A 24181-nucleotide genomic window follows, 5' to 3' on the forward strand; every position below is an offset into this window, starting at 1 on the left:
AAAACAGATGAAGAGAATTCATTTGCGGATCAGATTTTTATTGTGTGGAAACAGAAATAACATTGAAACACTGAAGAATCCAGAGCAGAATAAAACCAGCTCGGTTGGATCCAGACTAGGAACACTGGCCTTTACTCAGAGTCTCTGAGACCGCAGCCTGGGAGCCCTGGGTGGCCTCGCAGGTCACAGAGTCCAGGCTGGTCCACTGGTCTTTAGTGAGACTCAGGGTGCTGGTCCAGCTGTAGAGGCCGTCCTTCCCCACCACCCCCCGGCTCTGGTCCCCGCTGCTGCTGCTGATGCTGCCGCCCCGCCCCACCTTCCAGGACAGGGTCCAGCCTGAGGGGAAGCCCTTGTCGGCCAGGCACATGAGCGTGGCCTTCCCGTTGTCTTTTTCCAGCTCCTTCCTGGAGGGGGGCAGCACCGTCAGGGTGGGACGGGTGTCACCTAGAAGACACCAATCAGATTAGAGGACGGGGAGCGGACAGCTGTCAATCAAACAGCAGACACTTGGACACCTTGACTGTGTGAGAGCTGATTTAGTCCCTGAAGGAGTTTCTGTCAGATGGTTTTTCTGCTCCACCGGTCACTGACTCACACATTGTTTCACTTCCCTTTAAGAAGCCTCTCATGCACATCAGCACAGAGACAATCATCAGACAGTTTGAGCTGAAATATATCAAAGTACACTGGAAACACAAAAGATGACTTTACATTTCAACAGCTGCATTTTACCCTCGTCTATATCGCACTATTTCATGGAGACTTTTCTAAAAGACAAAAACTGTTTTTTTAGGAATCTCTTCAAAGTCCTGGTTGGTTTATGATGAAACACATTTAGGGATAAAACTATTAAAGCACAACAGTTAATCAGATCTACTGTGAAAAGCTCCAATATCACATAAAAACAGACGGCTGAATTTAAAAGTCAGACATAAACAAAGAGAAGCCAGCGACTTCAGAAAAGTTCAGTCACACTGTTCAGAATAACTTTAACTGAACGGCACAAAAGTTTCAGAGGGAAAGATGTTGCTGATTGTTGCTGTTTAATCTTTGCTGCTGCTCAGATTGTTCACATTTCACTAATTAACCGCAACAAGAAAAGAAAAGTTCAGAGAATCTGCTTCAAGTTCAGCTTCAGGGTCAAAGAGGAGAAACCAAGAAGAAAATAGAGATTTGAAAGAGTTTTAGATCAGACAAAGGGAAATTTATATCCTCTACAAATGTTCAGACACAGAAAAGGAGACCTGAAGACACAAAACATTATTAATATTGAAGCAGAAACTTACTTCCAACATCCAGTCTGGTTCCTCCACCAAAAGTCAACCACAGTGATACAAACTCATTGAGCCGTCGTACAAAAACCTCTGACTGTACAGAGACACGGCTCTCTGAGTCTGACTGACTGAACTAAAACTACAAACTCTGAAGATGCTGCTTTACTTCACATTTCTCAAATAAGGATTCATCCTCTGCTTTAATATTTGATTGTCACAATTTATTTAGAGAAAAATATTTTTTCCAATTGTGCAAAAATGAAATTGGTTCCAAATAATCCCAAAAAAGCATCTTCTGTTCTTTACATGTTAAATATGAAGGAAGTAAAAAGAGAAGCAGCTCCTGAATTAAAACAGTTCATAAAGATTTGACTTACTTCCAACATCCAGTCTGGTTCCTCCACCGAACGTGTTCCACAGTGATACAAACTCATTGAGCCGTCGTACAAAAACCTCTGACTGCACAGAGACACGGCTCTCTGAGTCTGACTGACCAACATCAGTCTGTTTGTCCTGTTTTAACAAAAAGACATTAACCACAACATGCTTGAATGATTATTTGACTTGTGTAGAAATGACCTTTGAACTAAAGACAACAGACCGGAACACGGTACATCCAACGGGAAACATCCGACCACACTCAGATTGTTTCTCTTGAATTCAATGGGAAACCAGGCAAAACAGGATCCATTCAGTGTTGGTGTCGGTCTTCTTGTGAGATTTGTTGATCACATGGCTGACATGAGGGCTCAGATAATTTCAATCAGATCAGACACTGATTTGGACACTGATGTGATTGTGCTCATGGGATTGGACAGACCTGGATGTGGACAGTCTGTCATGGGACCTGGAACTGGGGACATTCTTCGGAGGAAAGATGAAGGTTTGAAGGCCCAGAGACATGTTGATGATCTTTATATTCACTTTAGAACAAAAAGATGGGACTTTGTTTTTGTGATCTTCTGAATTTAGAAGACAACAACAACAGGGTGTGACTGTGTGTGTGTGTGTGTGTGTGTGTGTGTGTGTGTTCCTGTTCAGCCTGACTGAGGGGGGTTTTTGTATGATGGGTTTTCACTGTGTGAACAGCTGCCAGCGGCTAGCATCAAATTCACCCACACAGTAATAAACTGCTGCATCTTCAGTCTGGACTCCACTGATGGTCAGAGTGAAGTCAGAGTTTGATCCACTTCCTGTAAAACGTTCTGGAATCCCTGATGCTCGAGTGGAAGCTAAGTAAATAAGGAGTTTAGGTTTTTCTCCATCTCTCTGTTGGTACCAGGCTAAGTAGTTTGAGCTATAAACATTCTGACTGGTCCTACAGGTGATCCTGGCGGAGCCTCCCACAGCAGAGCTCAGTGCTCCAGGCGACTGAGTCACTGGGACCTGGTCTTTAGACTCTGAGGACACAGAGACAGAAACCTGGTTTTGTGGGCTTCATTTCAGAGGGACGGATGTTCATAGAGGAGTTTGATTCTCTGGACTTTACCTGTGAAGCAGCAGCAGAGGAGAGTCCAGATGAGGACGGAGATCAGAGTCATGTTTTTCATGTGTGTTGTGTTGTGATGAAGGAAAAGCTGTCAGTCCTCCAGTCTTCAACTGTCAGGACTATAAAGTCTCCCAGAGCACTGGAGCATGGTGCTGCTGATGCAAAGTGTCTCTATGGAAATGAGCTGACTGACTCCAACAGGGACTCCTGTGTTACTGACAGTGTTACTGTTAGAGTCAGTTTTACACTTTTACAGGAAGTGGATCAAACTCTGACTTCACTCTGACCATCAGTGGAGTCCAGACTGAAGATGCAGCAGTTTATTACTGTGTGGGTGAATTTGATGCTAGCCGCTGGCAGCGGTTCACACAGTGAAAACCCATCATACAAAAACCCCCCTCAGTCAGGCTGAACAGGAACACACACACACACACACACACAGCTCCACAACAACAACAAAGACTAATTCTCAATGAAGTAAAGTTAAGAGATTATTTAAAGTAATTTACTTTCAGATTAAATCATTCTTTACAATTTATCAGCAGCAAAGTTTGGTGGAGACAAATGAAAATATAAAATACAGAAACGTTTTGAAAGCTAAATAAAAGAAAAAATAAAAGGTTTTAGGAATATGATAATATTTCAGTACAAAGTCGTCTGTTTATGATAATTAATAAGAATTGTGATGGATGAGTTTTCTTTTTGGTCATAAGTGAGACATTAAGTTCACCGTGAAAATGGAAGGAGCTTTATTTCGTCAACTGCCACCGGAAGTGACGGTTCACGGTCTGTTGGACTCCGGAGATCCGGATCAGCGGTGATCCGCATCGACCAAGTCCCGGCCCCAGAGCCTGGAGCCTCCACCCGCAGCTGCTGGCCCGGCTGATCCGGTGCTACGAAGGTGGATCACTTCTTACCTGGACCTATCACCATGGCAACTGATGCTGAACAGCTGACCTGCTCCTGAACGGGTGTATATCAGAGACGGAGGCCCCGCCCACTGACCAATCAGGTGTCTCAGGAAATGACATCACAGTCCGAAGACAACCCCACGGAGCTCTGAGAATCAGAGGATCCTCAGGACAGAACTGGATACAGAACCTGAACCAGAACCCTGCAGTGGATCCACACAGTGACACATAGTGGAGGTTTGTTGTCTCCAGGACTCTGAACATCTCAGGACAGAACAGAGCGTTTTATGATCCAAGAAGAAGTTCAACATCAGAACCAGAACTGCTGCATTAATCCACCAGGAGAGGTCCAGGTCTTTAGTCTGGTACAGAATAATGTTCATATCATACAGACAGATAAAAAGGCTGTCCATGTTTCCCATTGGTCGGATGCTGACAGTCAGACAGGACAAACCTGGTGTTGTGGGATCACTGATTTATGATGTCGGGGTCAGTGAAGCCGGATCACTGGGACATTTCCTGGTTGTGGTAATCCCACTTCACGGCCCAGGCCCAGTTCTGTGATGGATCACGGTCTGCACCTTCTTGTGGAGGTCCAGCAGCTGAAGGTGAGTCCTGAAGTTTCCTCTGAGTTGCAGTAACAGCAGTACCTGAGTCTGTGCTTCCCGAGAAAGTGTCGTCTCAAAAAGTACAGGTGTCTTAAATACACACCTGAGAGTTCCTCACTTTTTCTAGAAGTGATCTTTTAGAGCACAGTCAGCCTGAAACAGTAAAAGCATCAAAGTTTTTAAAGTCATTGTACAAAAGGTTCCAATGTCTCCCCAGTCCAGTGGGGGGCCCCATTGAGTCAGACAGCCCTGATTCAGAAGGAGACCCTTCTGGAAACTAAAAAATAATTAATTCAATTACATTTTTGTCCACAGCCTGATTGCTCTGTTTTTCTGAGCTGCCATTTGTGCCTTAGTTAGTAAACACACTCAGATCCAGGCCTGTTGGTTCAATCCTCAGAAACAGACAGTTTGGAAGATAAAGAGACATTTTTCAAAGACAGATAAATGATCCTTGGTCATTATAGTTTTACTTTCTTCAGCTGAGTCAAAGCTCTCATATGTATTCTCATGTATTCATATCTACTTTATTTTGTTCATTAAAAATATTTATTTGCATTTTGTAGACCAAACACCGCCTGAGTTGTATTTCCGGTTTTCCAGGAAGTTTTATTTTGAAGGGACGTGAAGGCGCTTCACTCCCACCGGTGAGACCCGGAAGTCTCGCTGAAGCTGCTCCGGTATTTCCCGTTAAATCCGTTACCGGAGCCTCAGCTGCGGGGACCGGAGAGCGGACGGGTCGGTACCGTTCAGCCCCCTGTAACCGGGCTAGCTCAGTCCGGTTACCGGCGGCTAAAAGTCGTATCCTAGCAACGGCCGGCAGGCTGTGAAGATGGCGGACCTCCGGACGCTGCGGGCGGCGCCGTGGACATCTTCGCCCTGTTCCAGAGCACCGTGGCGGGGCACGAGCCACCGGACACTCCGGCTGCCGGCAGGTAAGTCCCAGGAAGGGTCGGTGTTGGACTGCTGAACCTCTATCCATCCAACATCCATCCAACATTCGTCACATCCATCCATCCATCCATCCATCCATCCATCCAACATTCGTCACATCCATCCATCCAACATCCATCCAACATTCGTCACATCCATCCATCCATCCATCCATCCAACATCTGTCACATCCATCCATCCATCCATCCATCCAACATCCGTCACATCCATCCATCCAACATCCATCCAACATTCGTCACATCCATCCATCCATCCATCCATCCATCCATCCAACATCCGTCACATCCATCCATCCATCCATCCATCCAACATCCGTCACATCCATCCATCCAACATCCATCCAACATCCGTCACATCCATCCATCCATCCATCCATCCAACATCCGTCACATCCATCCATCCATCCATCCATCCATCCATCCATCCAACATCCGTCACATCCATCCATCCAACATCCATCCAACATCCGTCACATCCATCCATCCATCCATCCATCCAACATCCATCCAACATTCGTCACATCCATCCATCCATCCATCCATCCAACATCCGTCACATCCATCCATCCATCCATCCATCCACCATCCATCCAACATCCGTCACATCCATCCATCCATCCATCCATCCAACATCCATCCAACATCCATCCAACATTCGTCACATCCATCCATCCATCCATCCAACATCTGTCACATCCATCCATCCAACATTCGTCACATCCATCCATCCAACATCCATCCAACATTCGTCACATCCATCCATCCATCCATCCAACATCTGTCACATCCATCCATCCATCCAACATCCGTCACATCCATCGAACATCTGTCACATCCATCCAACATTCGTCACATCCATCCATCCATCCATCCATCCAACATCTGTCACATCCATCCATCCAACATTCGTCACATCCATCCAACATCCATCTGACATTCGTCACATCCATCCATCCATCCAACATCTGTCACATCCATCCAACATCCGTCACATCCATCCATCCAACATCCATCCAACATCCGTCACATCCATCCAACATCTGTCACATCCATCCAACATCCATCACATCCATCCATCCAACATCCGTCATATCCATCAAACATCCATCACATCCATTCATCCATCCATCCAACATCCATCATCCATCCATCCAACATCTATCACATCCATCCAACCATCCAACATCCGTCACATCCATCCATCCATCCATCCAACATCTGTCACATCCATCCATCCACCATCCATCACATCCATCCATCCAACATCCATCAAATCCATCCAACATCCGTCACATCCATCCATCCAACATCCATCACATCCATTCATCCATTCATCCAACATCCGTCACATCCATCCATCCATCCATCCAACATCTGTCACATCCATCCATCCAACATCTGTCACATCCATCACATCCATCCATCCAACATCCGTCATATCCATCCAACATCTGTCACATTCATCCATCCATCCATCCATCCAACATCCATCCATCCATCCATTCAACATCCGTCACATCCATCCAGCATTCGTCACATCCATCCAACATCTGTCACATCCATCCATCCATCCAACATCCATCACATCCATTCATCCATTCATCCATTCATCCAACATCCATCACATCCATCCAACATCCATCACATCCATCCATCCAACATCTGTCACATCCATCCATCGAACATCCATCACATCCATCCATCCAAATGTTAAAACTGTCACAGATGTCAGAATGTCCCACACTTCGTACAGGTGGAGGTATAAACTTATAAATCTAAATAAAACTCCCTGATGTCATTATGTATTTAAATTCTAATGTCAGAGTTTACTGAATTCGTTTGTTTTTATGAGGTGCTGTAACTGCACTGATCCTGATATTTTTATTTTCCCACTTAAATCTTTCTCGCTCATAAGTCTCTTCGTTTTATACTCTGTAATTTATTTTATTTTCATGTCTGATCTGTTACAGCTCCTCGGTTTGTTCATATTAGTGGTAATATTTACATTTCTACACTAGAGCAGCTGAAACACACCAGATTTCCCCTGAGGGTTAATAAAGCCTTTCTGATTCAGGTTAAAATATTTATTAATATATCTTCATTTAGTCTACTGTATGACTTTATGATCAGTGACAAACTTTATAATTTCCTATCATATATTTCATCATATCAAAGGCCTACACCCTAAATCCTGAACCATCAGAGTGATGAAGCAGATTTGGAAGTTGTCATTTAATCATTGGCAGACAAACAGCTACACCCAAACTATGAGATAGTATGCTTGTGTTAAATGTCAGGACATTCTGAAGTGTGAATAATTGAGAAAAGAGAAATGGAAAGTGTGTATGAGATTCAAAATGTCTCAAAAGAGTTGTGAGGCCTTCAGTCCTGAACCCTCGTGGACTCACTGGACATTAAACATTAAAAAGATGCCTTTGTGTTTCAGTGTTAGGTAAACAGGTCGCAGTGATCAGAGAGTTTCCCCCTGTGCAGGGCAGGGGAGCAGCCGTCTGGACCAGGAGGACTCATCGAGTCTGCAGGAAACGGGCTTCGGGAGACAGAGGAGGCTCCACTTCACTTTTACTCGTAAACAGTGAATATAATGGTAAAGCAGAAGCTCAGTCCTCACGGGAAGAGAGTTCTAAAGCTGGAGCTGGACCAGAACACCGGATCCATGGACTGGAGCAGCATTCACCTGTTCATTCTGTGAGCTGGAGAGAAACCCTTCAGCTGCTCCAGTTGTGGGAAGAGTTTCTCAAAAAAGGCTAATGTGACTGCTCACATGGTGCTAACACCGAAGAAGAAACGCTTCAAATGTCCCACAGAAGAGTCACTTGGCATTCAGCAGGTGAAGGTGGATCGAAGGGACAGTAAGAAAACATACCAGGACTGTAGACAACAATAAAAGATATTAAAGCCATTTTGTTGGTGTGTGTTTTATCATCGCCCCCCCGCCCCCCCCCATCATTTAGCCCTTTTACACAGTGAGGGGCCATGCTGACTGGCTCCAACATGTCCACTGGGTGGCAGCAGCGTCTCGCTGATCCTCAGTTGGACACCGGAGGACTCGAGAATTTCATGAGTTCTCATCAAAAACGTTCCAACAGAAAGAAGACTCATTCAGATCTGGACTGGTCCTTCATTCATAATGGAGTTCTATTTGAGCTGATCTGTTTTCCCATGATGCAACAGGGCAGAGTGTTTACTGGAGCGTAATGGATGTTTACACCTTTTTAAATTTGAGTAAAATATAAACTGCACCAAGAAAACACATGATTCATCCAGTAATACAGAAATCATCATGTCATCATACCAGTGACGTGTGTGGACCGATAGGGGGAGTGTGTGTGTGTACGTGGGAGTGGCTGTGTGTGTGTGTGTGTGTCTGGGTGTGTCCCTGTAAAAGCAGCTGGTTCAGTCTGTCTTCTCACTGTCTCTTTGCAGACCTGAACCGTCCAGGATGGATCTGCTCACCTTTAAGTCTCTGCTGTTCTTTCTGTCTTTAATCGGTAAGAACTTCATCTGTTTTTCATTTTCTTTCTGAATCTGTTTTATTTTTTTGCTTCCAGGTTAAATGTGTCGGTGTTGGCTGTGTGATTCCTGCTGACCTAATGTGAAGGAATACAGTTTGTATTAGTGTAATCGTCTGTTTGAGCCCTCACCTGTCCTCACCTGTCCTCACCTGTCCTCAGGATGCTCCAGGGGACAGGATCCAATTCTCCCGGAGGGTCCTATAAATGCTGAAGTTGGGAAAAATGTGACCCTGGCGACTCTGTTGGTGAACCCAAAGTACTCCTTTATAACCTGGAACTACAACAGCGGCTCAGACACGACCAACGTTGCTACTTTAGGCCCTAAGGCGCTCAAAGTGGGGGACCTTTATGTAGGCAGAGCATCCATCAACAGGTCCACTGGAGCCCTGACCCTGATGGGCCTGAAGCCCGAGGACAGCGGGGACTACAGCATCAGCATCCTGGCCGAGGACAGCACCACCAAGACGGGGGAGATCAAGCTCCAGGTCATGAGTGAGTAAGACCGCAGTCAGTCCACCTGTCCGGGTCCGGTACTCTGCAGGACTCTGTGCCGGGTTAGGGGTTGGTTGAGCTCAGCAGGACTTCAGTGGACTCTAACTTAGCTGGATAACAAATTCCAACTTTGATAAAGTTGTTCCTTTTCATTTATACATATTTTCAGCTGTCACCATGATATCAGATGCACTTATAATCCTAGTTCTTCTTCTTATTAATGTTGTTTTGTCTGAGTGGAATTGATCAGAGGGAACTGCAGGTCCAGAAAAAGCTGTTTTGGCTGGTGTGTTGGTCTCAGAGGGTCTCCCTGAAACCATCAGACCCAGAACTGCTGGATTTTCTAAGGCAGTTTGGTCTCCAGTCAGAAGCTGCCACACCTGTAGCCAGGTGGGAGCTGCAGAGAGCAGGTATCACTGCGCTGCGTCAACATTAGGAAGGAGCCGTTAAAGGGTCGCCTGGCAACCGTTGGAGAACTATTTTCTTTGGCGGAGGAAAATGGATTCTCCTTTTCCTGGCTTTGTGATCACCATGTTAGCAGCATGATCCACCTGAGGGCGTGGTCTTTCACTGAGTGTGTGTGTGTCTTCAGGTTCACTTCAGGTTGTGTTGTGGTCTCTCAAAAGTGGACCTCTTATTGGCAGCTGATGACTTACAGGTCCACACCGTGACCTATGCAGACTTTTATTTTGAAGGGTTGATCTCTGTGGGAAAGTGTATTTATGGTTAAGGTTAGAGTAGAGTAGTGAAACCAGCTCGGTGTAGTTTCATCTCCTCTCAGGCCTCTGTAGCTCTGTGAAACACCAGGACTGTTTTCAGGATGATCTAAAAAGTATAACTGATATCATCACATAAAATAATACAATTATCAGTTTTCAGGTAAAAAGCTCTGACATCACAACGAGTCCCAGATGTCCTGATGGCCGGTGTTAGTTCAGTTTCTGAGTGTTTCTCTGAGCCTTTAACTGGATTATTACAGAAGCTGGAGCTGATTTACAATCAGAGACCAGTTGGAGGTCTGAATGAATGAATGAATGTATTTTCTGTGGATGAACTAGCTGATGAGTTGACTGATTGCTGCAGTTCACTTACACTCATGTCTACTTTGGCAGGGTTAGGGCTCATGGATTCAGCTCCTCAGTTAGCGAGCAGCAGTTCTCCATGTTGGATTCTTCAGTCTCCTTTTATGGGCTCCTGCAGGTTCCCAGTCAGGAAGCTAAACTTCCCACACACAGTGTGAGAACTGTCAGAACTGGTTACCACTCCTTCACACACACAGACACACACTCTGTTGCCTAATCATCATTAAACACAGTGTTCACGTAGAGTCAGCCTGGATAATTTAGAACAAGTCCAGCAGGTCTAGTTGTTACAATATCTGCCGCCTTCATTCAAATGTTCATATCAGAGCAGTTAGTTTATTCATCCCTCTGGAGAATTTCATTCTCTGGCCGTTCACACAGAAATAAATGAGGAAGTGTCTAAACAACAGAAAACTGTGGGGACCATCTTTACCTGCACTAACCCAAACCTGTAACTTCATCAGCAGAAGCGACTTAACTTTAATCAGCCTGAGTCAACTCAGGGACCTGTAGTGAGCTTTTATTGTGAAAGGTTTGTTAAGTTTTATGAATCGGGAAGATGTGAGGTCCCACTGATGAATCCACGGTGGTCTTACATGACTAACCCATCTGGTCTGTGTCCATCCAGAGCCCGTCTCCAATGTGGTCATTAAGTCCAGCGTGGCTGAGGCCATCGAGCACAACAGCACGGTGGTCCTGACCTGCTCGGCCGACGGCTCCTTCCTCACCTTCACCTGGACTAACGGCTCCAACCCCATCCAGACCAAGGGAACACGCTTCTCAATCAAAGATGTCAGTTCCTGAAAATCTCATGTTTAGAACGTAACTGTCCCTGAGTCAGGATTTAAGGCGGTCTGACTAGTTTGGTACCAGTTCCTGTCAATGATTGACTTCCTGTACGTTGACGTGTCCCACAGGAGGAAATGAGCAGCACACTGACCATCACAGGCGTCCTCCGGTCAGACCTGGTTGGTCCCATCTACTGCGCTGTAGCTAACAAGCTGGAAGAAGAGAAGAGTGACCCCTTCAACCTCACTGTTTACTGTAAGTATTACAACACACAGCCTGGTGACTCCACCCACACAGGAAGTGACACGTTCTGGAGCCGTGTTGGTTTAACTCAGGAGCTGCAGGTTTTAGGCCGTCATGCTCAACATTATTACACTCAGTGATCTAGAAATGACAGAACATTAAAGTGAATAAAATAATAAACCTCCAAGTCTTCAGACAAACACACCTCGGTTGGTGTGAGGAAATCCAAAATCAGGTGTGTGTGACGGTTATAAATTAACCTCAAGTTATTTGTTCTAGGATGAATCACCTCTGCAGCCATTATACAACCAAGCTGCCAGTCTGGATTCACACTGATCCCTGACCTTTAACTGTGGATTCCTGGGGCAGACAGACATGAGTCGTGCAGCCGTTGTGAAGGCGGTGTGTGTTTGCAGGACGCTCCCTCTCAGCCTTTTGACCTTGTGTACACAGCGGCTTCCTTCTCCATGACTAACCTGAGAGGCAGGCCGCTGCTTTAACTCTGTTATTAATTAATCAGGAGCTCAGCAGCGCTTCATCTGGTCCACCTGAGTGCTGTTTGGACTATTCAATCAAATTATTCAAGTATTCTGACCATAACAATAAGATTCAGCCTTTAAATTATTTCCAACATCTGTTTAAGGAGGTTAAATAGTAAACACGTTTCCTGTCCACTGAAGATATTACTGTATTTTGTTCACTTCTTTTAAAGGCCACAGGAGGCGTGCTGTGACCTTCTCGTTTTATTTTTCCAAAACAAGAAGATCGGCTTTTCAGGTTCAACATTTGTTGTTACCTGAAACAGAGTGAAAGGTTGATCTGGTCCAGGACCAGGATCTGTCAAAGTCGTATGAATAAAATCTGAGTTAGACCTGTTGGATTGGGGATTAATGTGGATTAATGCTTTTTCTCCACAGATGGACCGGAGGCTGTCACCATCACTCCGGTGAGTCCTCCAGAGTTCGTCGGGTCCAGCTCCAACTTCAGCCTGACCTGCTCAGCGAGCTCCAGTCCAGCAGCCTCCTTCGGCTGGTCCTACAACCAGCAGCCTCTGAAGATCGAAGGTCCGGTCCTGCGGCTGGACGAGATCCAGAAACTGGGATTAGGGAACGACGTGGGCCAATACAGCTGCGTGGCCAAGAACGCCAAGACTGAGCGCTTAGTCGCCTCCCCCGCTGTGTCCTTCTCTGTGATGGGTGAGCTTTATCATGCTGAAGTCTATGGGAATATGTCAGTTCTCATCGTCCATCTTTGACAGTGACAACCAGAGTCACATCTCTACATCGGACGCTCCTATTGGCTGCTGTGGGTGATGTCACAGCCAATCAGTTCTTGTTTTCTGAGCTTCTCTCCCTGATTACAGAGAACAGAGTTAGACAGAATCAGCTAATTCTGGAAATGAGGAGAGTCTTAAAAACACCCGAAACAGAAAAACTTTCAGTTTGACGATAAAGTCAACTGAAACTCGGGAAACGGAACAGACTTTACGTCCCTCCGAGGCTCGAGACTGGAACTGAGCTGTCTGACATTGTACACAGGAATCTGTGTGTGTAAACCTGCTGGGTCGGAGGATGGTTTTACATTTTGCCCTGAAGAGTTTCTGTGTGGGGGGCGGGTTTGTTTATCTTTGTTGCGAAGTGCTCTGAGCGACGTCATCCGTTGGAAAATATCGACTTCATCACTGAGACAGGAAGCTTTGAGTCGTCGTGACGGTAGTTTGAATCCCTTCATCACTGAATAAACAGCTGAACCATCAGCCAATCAGAGAGAGAGACATTTAAAGTTGTTTATTTGTAAGTTATGAATATTAAAGCGGAGAAGTAACATGTCTTTTTCCCGGGAACGTTTCCAGATCCCATCTCCGGAATCGCCATCACCGGTCCGTTGGTGACGCTCATCGCCGGGAACAGCTCGGCCAACCTGAGCTGCCAGGTGAAGGCCGGCATGGTGCAGACCAGGATGTGGCTGAAAGACGGAAGACCTCTGTCTGCCAGCTCCCGTCTGATGTTCTCCAACAACATGAGCTCCCTGAGGATCGACCTGCTGCAGAAGGAGGACAACGGCGTGTTCACGTGTCAGTTCGCCAACCCCGTCAGCACCGAACAGGCCTCATACAAAATGGTTGTCAACTGTGAGTCTCTCCGCTGCTCCGACCTCCATGTGTGATCAAGTTGGTTTGCTGTGACGTAATGAGCCTCCTCTTCCTTCAGACGGTCCTGAGGGTGTAATGGTGAAAGGCGCCAACGCCGTCGAGGTCAAAGACACCTTCACTCTCACCTGCTTGGCAGAGTCCGTCCCCCCCGCCAACTACACCTGGAAGTTTAACGGCACTCTGACCGCCACCAAAACAGCTGAATACGTCATCAAGGAAGCTGCTTACAAAGACAGTGGCATGTACACCTGCGAAGCACACAACGCCATCACCGGCAAGACCGTCACAAGCACCCACACCATGTCCGTCAAAGGTGAGACGCGCAGGTTCAGATTCACTGAAGTTAAATTTAGCATCAGCTTTAAGACACTGAACTGTTGTCACGTCATGTTTGTGTAGAGGAGATAGAGTCGGAGGGTCTGTCAGACGGCGCCATTGCCGGAATCGTCATTGCTGTCCTCGTGGCTCTTGCCGCCGCCATTGGATTAATCATATACTGCCGACAGAAAGTGCCGTAAGTACCGATTGATCGGATTCAGGATCTTCCTTTTCCTTCTAGTTGTCTATTTTATTGTTCAGTTTTTATGGAAAGTGAATTTGTTAGATGTGCAGCCGACCATGGAGACCCACGTACTTTAGCAGAAGTTGGCTAACTGTGTGGAATTGTCATTTTTCTGTTTCCGAGGTCTGTCAGACATTTCATGACCTTGAAGGAAATTCTCCTCATTCCTCTCGAGCCTCGACATCTTGCAACATGTTAAACTACTGTACACACACACACACACACACACACACACACAGACACACCTCTGAGCAGCACTGCTTCAGTAACTGACTCACATTTGCACAATAATGTCTCCACATTAGAGATTCCGTTGTATAGCAACGTTTGTGTCAGCTTCCTCTGAGGGCGGGGCTGATTAGAAAAGGTCAAAGGTTAAGGTGGCAGTGATCTGCCTGTTGCTTCAGATTCCTGTCATTCATCGTTGCAGCTCCACAGACTGTAAACCTGTTTCCTGTAAGTTGGTGATTGATGGCGTTCTTTTCTTTGTGTCTGACTCCGCCCTCGCATTGCCCCCAGCCAAACTGAAACTGGGAAAAGAGGCGGAGCTTGGAGTTTGGTCATTTGAATTTTGTCAACAGGAGACTTGGCCATCATGTTGGTTCTGTTGGTGCAGGTCCTGGTACAGTCTCTGGTCCAGTTCAATGTGTCCGTCAGTCAGACGTCCGGTTTATGTCACTTCCTGTTTGTTTCTCAGATCAATCAGAGCAGACGACCTTGTTTACATTACAGCCGCTTGTTTGTATCTTTAATCTCCAAGTCGACCGAACTGCGAACCGTAACAAAGCAGTTTTCAGACAGAGAAAAGTGACCTCATCACACAGCAACGTCCCCCTGAAGGTCTAAAGCTAAACCGGTTTTCTTCAGGTTACAGTAACACACCTGCTGCAGTGCATCATGGGAGAGGGACACGGATACACCTTCAGGAGTGGAGATAAAGATCTGGTCTGCTGACAGCAGCCCGGATACTGTGGAGGTGAAACCAAAACCAGGTCTGAGGAAATCCACCAAACTAAAACCTGAAACATGGAAACTGAAAACCACCTCAGAAGTTTTGTTGTTGTTATGGAAAATGGATGCTACAGCTAGCACCCAGTTAGCTTAGCATGAGGAAGGACAACAGCTAGCCTGGCTTCGATCACACACGCCCCCTTGTTGTGAATGGCCTTGTCGCCCTGGATTAAGTCCGGTTGTGGTATTTTGAAAACATTGTCTGACTGCATTCCTTCACTGAGACACCCCCGTTCAGGTGGCAGGAAGCTGGGCTCGGATGTTTAGACTCCTGCTCTCAGGTGAGCTTCCCGTTAAAGGGCTGAGAGGTTGTTTTTTTTGGTGTGTGGATTGTCACTAATGATCGTTTCAGTCTTCAGAGCCTGACGATATAATCTGGAAGGATTTGTGCTTCCTGCAGGAGAATCAGTGTTGTTAGAGCTGTTAGATAAACTGGAAACAGTCCTCCTTCGGCCGTTCAGGAAAAAGCCCCAAACACGCGGCCTTGTGGGAAATCCCGAATCACATCTCAGCCTCACGCATAATTACAGGTTGGATGTGGAGGAATTTTTCTTTCGGGGCTTCAGTCAGAGAACCCAACACCTCAGCTGTTTGAACCGTTAGCCTGGCTAGCTTAGCATTAGCAGACAGCCTGCCCTGGTCCAATTTTTACTGTTTGAGGAGCGTCAGTGACCTTTCACCTGGCCTCCGAAGGACCAGTTCCTGAAGCAGAATCTGGTGCTCTAACAGAGGGCTCTGCTGAAGAGGGCGAGGCCTCTCATATTACAGAATGGCAGGAATGTCGCTGTCGTGTCTGCACTCGTCTTCCTCAGCTCGTGTTTGTGTCGCTCTTCGTCTTGTCTGTCTGTCGAACTCACTGCAGTGAATAAACATTTCAAAATAAAACACGAACAAGGAAGAGCTTCAAAAAGTTCCCCAAATAAAAGTCTAACACGAGCCTGAGAAAGTGACAACTTTCATAATTAGAGAAATTAAAGGTTTTTATTATTTCTGACATCACTGGGGTAAAAGGAAGTCAGATTGTATTGAAGTCCATGGGAAAATGTCCCTCTCATGACCCAACCAAGGTGTTCCATTTTTTCGTGGCTCCGCCCCCGAAGAAGATGGATGTTTGTTCTCTGGACTTTGACCTGACTAGACCACCTGAACTCCTGTGACCTCTGAGAGGTTCAGAACAGGGAATCTGAGGGAGGCGGATCAAACCTGGAGGGTCTGTGTGAGTGTGTGAGAATAATTGTATGAAAGTGTGGTAACTGTTTCCTGTTGTGTTTTTCAGGGTCGAGTCGCCGTATTAAAGTCGTCCCTTCAGCTGGTAAATAAACTCTTTGTCTTCATGACGTTTTATCAGCTCCATCGTTTGTGTCACATGATCACAGACGTGTAAACCTAACACAACGACAAACAGAAGAGTTTAACAGCAAACACAAAGTGAGCTCATGAAAGAAGCAGAGCACTTTGGTTACTATGGTAACCATTCAGAAATAAATGAAAGGTCCATGTAGACGAAGGTTCAAATGTCACAAAGTCTGACAGCTAACAGGAAATTAAAAACACATGAAGAAGGACCTGATTGTGGAGGTGAACTCATCTTCTGTCACTTCTCTTTCTTCAGGAGCTCCAACCATGTTGTTTCCCATGATCCATCAGTGCAGCTGAGAGCAATCCAGCTGGTTTCCTGTGAAGCCTTCGCCACGCCAGCTTTCCCATCATTCCCTTTTCTGTGTCCGTCAGCGGCTGACGAGGACCAAAGAAACTTTATTTAACCCAAATGACGGATCAATGGACAAATCTTCACTTTTGAATCTTTTTTTTTTTTAAACCTTAAAGGTCATTGGATCCTCCTCCTCCTTCTTCTCTTCTGCTCGGTGTCAACAGCCGTCACCACCTTCTGTCCAGATCACAGAAACTCAGACTGATGAGTGACTGTTTATCCTGCTGGAACCCTGAGGACACACACACACACACACACACACACACACACACACACACACACACACACACACACACACACACACACACACACACACACACACACACACACACACACACGCTCAGACCACACAGGTCGACGTTCAGGGGTTCAAAATAATGAAATTAAAACATTTTGGTGGTTTGATTTAGCTCACTGTGGGTACCAGGCGGGTGGAGTTAACCTGATGGGGGTCATTTCAGGTGCAGTGAAGCGTTTCCATTCATGACCTGATGTGTCGGCATCGCCCGGCGGTCACATGACCCAGAATACCTCAGTTTATTCGGTGCTCATTGCTTGTACAAAGTTTTTCTAACGCACCTGTTGAGCTCCAGTGACGACAACACATGACTGGACCTCCGTCGCTCAGGTTCAGCCTTAACGTGGGAACATCTTTGTGTCCTTGAACGCCCCATGCTGAGGCGGTGGTCCTTCTGATGACTGAGAGGCGTTCAGGGACATCTGTAAAACAGCAACAGGGTCGACGGATCAGACTGAGAAATAAAAACCAGACATGTTCAAACAAATTTAAATTGGTGTTATGGCCCCTCTTCAGTCGGTTCAGCAGGAGATAAACCTTCAGACAAGATCAGACATGCAGGGATGAGTCAGCACGGCGAAGAAGACAGAAAATGAAAGAGAAAAAAGAAGCGGGGAAGTGTTTTGTGGGCGGGGCCATCCTTTGAGTTTTGGAGGGAAACTGTAGGCAGTTTAACTGAGAAAAAAAAGATTTGGACTAAATGAAACGTCTGCAGGTTAAAGACAGCCGTTTTTTGGTCGACACTCTGATCACATTCAAACTCTGCAGCTTTCTGTCGTCGACCTTCGGATCAGTTTTCTGCTGTTGTTCGTTGTTTTTGTTTGAGTGTTTGTGATCTCAGACTTCAAGTTGCACTGCAGTCTCTGCTGAGAAAGTATTTATTTTGTTAAAACAAAAGCCTTATTGACTGGAGCTGAAGATCAGAGCTGGTCTGCAGATCACACATTCAGAAGTTCCTTTGTTTTTTGTGTTTTTTTCACTTTGTGTGTTTTCCATCAGCTGAAAACGCACAAAGTGAAAGTAAACAGGTTTTAAAATTAAAACTTCATTTCCTGCATGTTCATGTGTCACACAACACAAATGTGTTGGTTAAAATCAACGTTGTGTTGCAGACACATGAATGAGTTTGAGAAGGACAGTAAAGACAAACTGCCGTCACTGTAAATAATAGAAGTCTGACCCTGTAAACGTTGTGTGTCCTTTGTGTTGATTGTATTTGGGGGCTTATTTCTCATGATTGATTTTTATTTTGTTCATGTTTACACAACTGTTCTGCACAAATCTGCAGCAATGAAATAAACAAATTAATGTCCTTTTTAACACAAATGTCAAAAAATAAAAGCTTTAAAAGTTTTTCTAACTTCATCGAGTGTCGTGTTTTTATTCGTCTTCTACTGTGACTGCTCTATTCAAACAGGAAACGACCAATCACAGAGAGCTATGCCTGTGTGTGTGTCGCTGATCCACAGCCAGGGGGTTTTTCTGTCTTTCTTCACCTGCCACACCTTCAACTCTCTCTCTCTCTCACACAGTTTGTCCTGACAAGTCAGGTCGGCTCAGTTTCATCCTCTTTGTTTGGTAATCAGGGAATTAAAGGAGCGCCGTCGCTCCCTGATTGGTCGTTTCACTCAGCGGCTCCATCTGACCTCTTCCTGTTTTTCTCGTGGTGCGTTCAGGGTCACAGAGACCTTCCTGTCCAAATGTCGGGCCCTACGGTCTTCTTACATTGATGGTGTACACGTAGAAACCTGACTGAGTCTTCACCAGCTGACCATCAGGAGGATCCACTGCCTATAAAAAAAAGTCAGATAGTATTGAAGTCTATGGGAAAATGTCCCTCCTGCTCCATGATGAGTTTATGTTCTCAATTTCTAGCTTACAGTCTTCAACACAACATATTCACTTTTAAATGATGCTCCATTTAGAGGAGGGGCGTCAAACTCAAATTCAAAGTGGGCCAAAATTAAAAACTGGGACGAAGTCGCGGGCCAAACTCAACATTTATCAAAACATGGACTGCAACTGTGCATCTTTTCCCTTCTCTCCAGATATGTAATGTTGAACCTTTTCATGCAGAAACAGCTTTAATTTTGCAGAAAACATCGAATCTGAAACAACCAAAGCTTAATATTATTAACACATGAGAAATTTAATTTGAAGTAAAACACATATCATGGTATTAGTTTCTTATTTTGTCTCTCTCCATCTGTAGCGTTTCACGTTCCTATTTAATGTAAATCTTTTTTAACAGGCCAACAACAAAACAACTAAAAATAATAATTTCCTTCAATGAAAATTCAACTATCAATAGTCCATGCCTTGGAGTAGAAAAAGTGCATAAAGACAACACTCATTCAAGCTCAGTTTGCCGATTTACTCTGATGCACATCAGTTCGAGCCTAATGCCTGACAAATGTCTGGGTCAGGCTCTGAGCTGAGGAAATCCTCAGGACTGAGAGAAGATGTTCATCTGTGAGATGACTTCTTCATCTTCATCACAGAACACTTGCTCACACAGAGAGCTTTTGAGCAGCTTGGCCACAGAGTCGGAGGAAACATGGAAACCCACAGACTCATACTTTGATTTGAGCCTGTCAGTACACTGGAGTTCAATCTGGGTCGTGGGGCTGCTGGAGCCAATCACAGCTCACATTGGGACAGAGACTAACAGAGACAAACAACCACTCACGCTTGCATTCACACCTAACCTAGAACATGTATGTCTTTGGACGGTGGGAGGAAACCCACGCAGACACGGGTAGAACAACTCTACATAGAAAGGACCTGCAGCCTTTTTATTGTGGGGCGACAGCACTAACCACTACGCTGCCGTGCCGTCCCTTTTGGAGGTTGGCTGGTGCACTTTCCATGTCAACCGTAAACGGATTACTGAGCAGTCCAAATCAAAGTCGGCAAGTTGCCAGGTAAACTTAGCAGCTGACGCGCCAACGCAAAGCATTCTGGGATTTGTAATATTAGCAGTGTATGTGCTGTATACTGGCGGGCCAGCTCTAATACATATTTGCTATGGTCTCGCAGGCCAAATAGAATTAAGGGAAACAGAGCAGGAAGGGAGGGGTTAGGGGGTGGGGCCACTATGTGACTGACAGACGGAATTATCCAATCAGGAGAGAATATGGTTTCTACTAGTTTCAAAAACCAAGATGGCTGTCAGATAAATAATGAGCAGCAGCTTCAGACTGTTGCTGACGTCATCGTTGGTTAGTGTTGTAAGTGATGAAATTGTGTGTCAGTCAACACTTGTGTTGCTCAAACAGCATCAGTTGTTACTTCATGCTGTTTGACACATTCAGGAAAATATAAACTTTTAGAAAAGTTATGAGTCCGTTGATAGTGGTGAGTCTGACTGGACGTTTCCTGTTAACATGCATCATGGGCGTCACAGATGATGTCAACAGGTTGGTTTCTGGGATTTTCTGACATATTCAGATCAGATTGGTCTTGGTCATTGATGACTCAACGAAGAGACTCAGAGGTGAGTTTGAGAATCAGTCACCTCAAAATGACTGACATCCAGACACAAACTTAAGAAGAGATGAGTTAAAACTTACACAGTGAAAAAAACGGGCTCAAAACTAAAAAAAAAAACTAAAATCGTAGAAGAGGCTACTTTAAAACTAAAAATTTTGAAAAAGTTTAAAACTTAAAAAGTATTAAACTAAAATGGTAGAAGCAAAGATTAAAACTAAAAAAGAAGAGATGATTTACATGTAAGAAGCTGACAGACAACTTTAAGACTAAAACCGTTGAAGAAACAAGTTTAAAACTAAAGAAGAAGAGATGAGTCTAAAACAGAGACAGGTGTGTCTTTTAGGTTCATACTGGACGACCAATGAGGACGCAGTCAGAGGTGTGTTTGACCAATCAGGTGCAGAGGAGGGTTGATGTTCACATCTGTCTCTTTGAGATGTTTATGTTGGAAAAATCAAACTCAGCTGGAGAATAAAAGCTTTCATGTGGTGAAGGTTCATCAGTCTGAGGACGGAGGGGGCGGAGTCAGTGAAACGGAAATAAACCTGATTCCAGATGTGTGTGTTGAAGCTGGGAGAGTCAGCAGGCCTGAACTTGCCTGCTGTTTGTTGGGAACGTTTTACGCTTTTGAGTTAACACTGACAAGGGGCGTGTTTCTGCCCCGCCCCTGGTTCAGTGACATCACACTTTTACCTGAGTGCCTTCGTCACTCATCATATTATTATTCTTTATTTAACATTCACTGATGAACTTTCTGACTGGAAGCTTCATTTTTGACTTCAGGTATTGATTTTATCAATCATGTCTGAGTCCACATGAAGCTGATTAAACCTTTGAGACTCATTTTTGGTTTAAATAATAAATCTGCTGTAGGTTTTCTTCATTTAGGGAATAAACACAGACGTCACGATCATTTTCTGACTAATTCTAATTTTATAAATCCAAATTTAAAACATTTTATGGTTTAATGACCTGACACAGGACTTATTCTGTTACGAGTGACAGTCTTCTACATGAATGCTCATGTCTGCTCATCAAACCTGTTTATCATTTTATAATTTATCTGTATTCTCTCTTCTCTTTCAAAGCCCGATTTGAATGAAAACACAGAGAATATCAGAGGGAAACAAAACATACAAATATTAATCCATGGATATTAACGGAGTTTAGTTTTAACGTCTGCTTATCATTTAAAAATAAGTGATTTATCTGAATGATGAGGAAGTTTCTTTATAATCAGCTCATAGTTTGTGATGTAATTGATCTGTATGTTTTAAAATCTTCTTTTAATTTAAATATTCAAGAGAAAAGTTGCTGATTGTTTCATAATGATTCTTTAAAATGTGGACATGCATAAAAAAATATGTTAACTGTAATCAGAATAATATTTATTTTTCCTCCAGCTGAATTAAAGACCAGCAAAGTCGTTTTTATGCTTATACGAGTTGTTTTTATTTTATGTTTGGGAATTAAAGGTCAAAGTTCATGGAGTGAACTTCAGTTTGAATGTATCAGTGTTTTCACTGCCCCCTGCTGGAGTGTGTGTGTGCTGGTGTGTGGGTGGGTGTGTGTGATTACAGGGTAGGGTAATAATGGCCTTTCTGGGCGGAATAGAAAATGATAACGCAGCTAAATCGCTACGGAAGCTCAGTGAGGACAAAAGACAGAAGACACACAAAAACACACACACAGACACTTGTAAACCTCTGCAGGTTTCAACAACTGAAAAATGTGATGAACAAATTAAAAGCAGAGATCAAACATTCCAGGAATGTGTTAATTCTCCTGAGGATGTTGGAGATGCAGCCGTTTGGACACAGCGTCTCCTGACCTGGATCAGATTCAGCTCCAGAGCCAGGTCTGGGATAATTACTGGAAATGTTTCTGTGATTATTCACCTTCAGTCAAACGTCAGTTTGTTCATCAAAGGGGAACACATTTCATTATTCAGTCACAAGAATGAAGATAAAGAACAAAAGTTCTCACAATTGTATTTGTGATTTGTGTTATTTGAGTCTGGATCAGTTCAGGCCTGTGGCTGCAGTCCGAGGACTGGACTGGTGACTATTTCTGTAACCACAATGACAAAGATTTGATAAAATCACTGTCACAGGGAACTGATGACACTGATGATGTCGTTGACCACAAACCAGGTCCCTGTCAGATTTCCCGTCAGTTCAGTTTCATTTCTCAAATTTAAAGAACAATAAAAAAGCTATTTTTTCCAATTCTGGTGTTTTAACATGAAATTTTGGATTTCGTAATTCTTTGTAACTTTTTCTTCTTCTAGTTAATCTTTACATAACATTTGTGTATTTTTCCAGCATCGTCTCTTTGGAGATGAGCTATAGCGATGTTGAGAAAATGACAAAATTCCCAATTACTGGACTCTTTACTCAAGTCTGACTGTAAGATCCCAACAACAGACATTTAAACACATTAATAATAAATCTCTAAACAGAAGCCATGAAATAAACTGCTGTTTCTAGTACAGCAGCAATGTGTAGTTTCACTGACTAAAGCCCTAGACTGTCTCCAGACCTGGACTAACTCAGGATCACTGACCCTCTCAGGTCAACAGTTTCATGACTCAGTCAAATTTTATCAAACTTCACTGAAACTCACTGAAACATTAATTATCTGAACACAAAGTCTTTGTGTGTTTGTGTCAAACAGCTTACTGACTTCAGTGTGTATCTGTGAACGTACACTGAGATATTGTGTATCTGACCTGGGGTATAAACACACAGCTGATAAATTGATGTTGACAAAACAGTTTTTCAGCTCGTCACCTTCTGATGAATTTACTGCAGTTCTGAACATTTTAGAGTCTTTTTCTTTCTTTGACTAGTCAGCAGAAACACAACATGGTTTTATCACTGCAGCTCTTTCTCCTAAACACACAGACCCATAAACACCACAAACAAATGGATTGATTTGTGAAAACTGAACCTGATCATCTGCTTATATCTTTCCCATGCTGCTGCAGGATCAATAATCAGGAACATTAACTTCCTTTTTCAGTTTCTCTGAGTTGACCCAGATCTGGAGACCCTGTTTCCCTGGAGACCTGGTTCAGCGTCTCCAGGGAAACAGGAGCAGAAGGATCTCAGGTTGAATCTGCTGTAGGATGAAAATGCTTTGGGCCAGCTGAGCAGACGGCAGCATGGCAGCAAGTGTTCAGAGCCATGATCAGAACGTCAGACACAAATGACCTCATGATGATGGGTAGTGTGTTTGTTTGGCACCGCTCAGTCCGAGTCTGAAGGGTCTGTCGGGAGGCTCAGGAGACAAATCAGAACATCCTGTTCCTCACAGAGATGTCACATCATGTTGATGTTAAACTGCTCAGGCTGAATCATGTGATCATTCAGCGTCCTCTGATCCAACCATTCACAGAAGAGAATCAAATTATCAGGATAAAAAATTTTTTCTCACCTGAGTGTTTGAAAATGTGATCAAGAAATAAAATCAGTAATTGTTGTTTCTGTAATAAAGAATAATAATAGAATAATAAAATAATTATAATTTGATGTTTATCACAGAGACTTTTCCTCATTGGTTTTTGTAGTCGTTTGTGT

At 44.3% G+C, this 24181-nt stretch overlaps 1 protein-coding gene and 1 gene segment (V, D, J or C); one reads left to right on the forward strand and one right to left on the reverse strand.

Annotated features, from left to right (window-relative positions):
• On the reverse strand, positions 1-2820 carry LOC115050653 (Ig kappa chain V-III region MOPC 63-like). The segment is given in 4 exon segments: positions 1-444; positions 1287-1324; positions 2362-2674; positions 2764-2820. Coding segments are annotated over 4 exon segments (732 nt in total).
• Positions 2821-8569: 5749 nt separating this feature from the next.
• LOC115050962 (carcinoembryonic antigen-related cell adhesion molecule 1) lies at positions 8570-18468 on the forward strand. Its single transcript, XM_029514149.1, has 10 exons — positions 8570-8744; positions 8928-9260; positions 10971-11134; positions 11260-11386; positions 12292-12570; positions 13227-13505; positions 13585-13839; positions 13926-14040; positions 16376-16411; positions 16712-18468. Exons 1-9 carry the CDS (start codon positions 8696-8698, stop codon positions 16392-16394), a joined length of 1620 nt encoding a protein of 539 aa, XP_029370009.1. The 5' UTR covers positions 8570-8695; the 3' UTR covers positions 16395-16411; positions 16712-18468.
• The last annotated feature ends 5713 nt before the right edge of the window (positions 18469-24181 follow it).

This window comes from Echeneis naucrates, chromosome 11 (genome assembly GCF_900963305.1).
Source record: "Echeneis naucrates chromosome 11, fEcheNa1.1, whole genome shotgun sequence".
NCBI lineage: Eukaryota > Metazoa > Chordata > Actinopteri > Carangiformes > Echeneidae > Echeneis > Echeneis naucrates.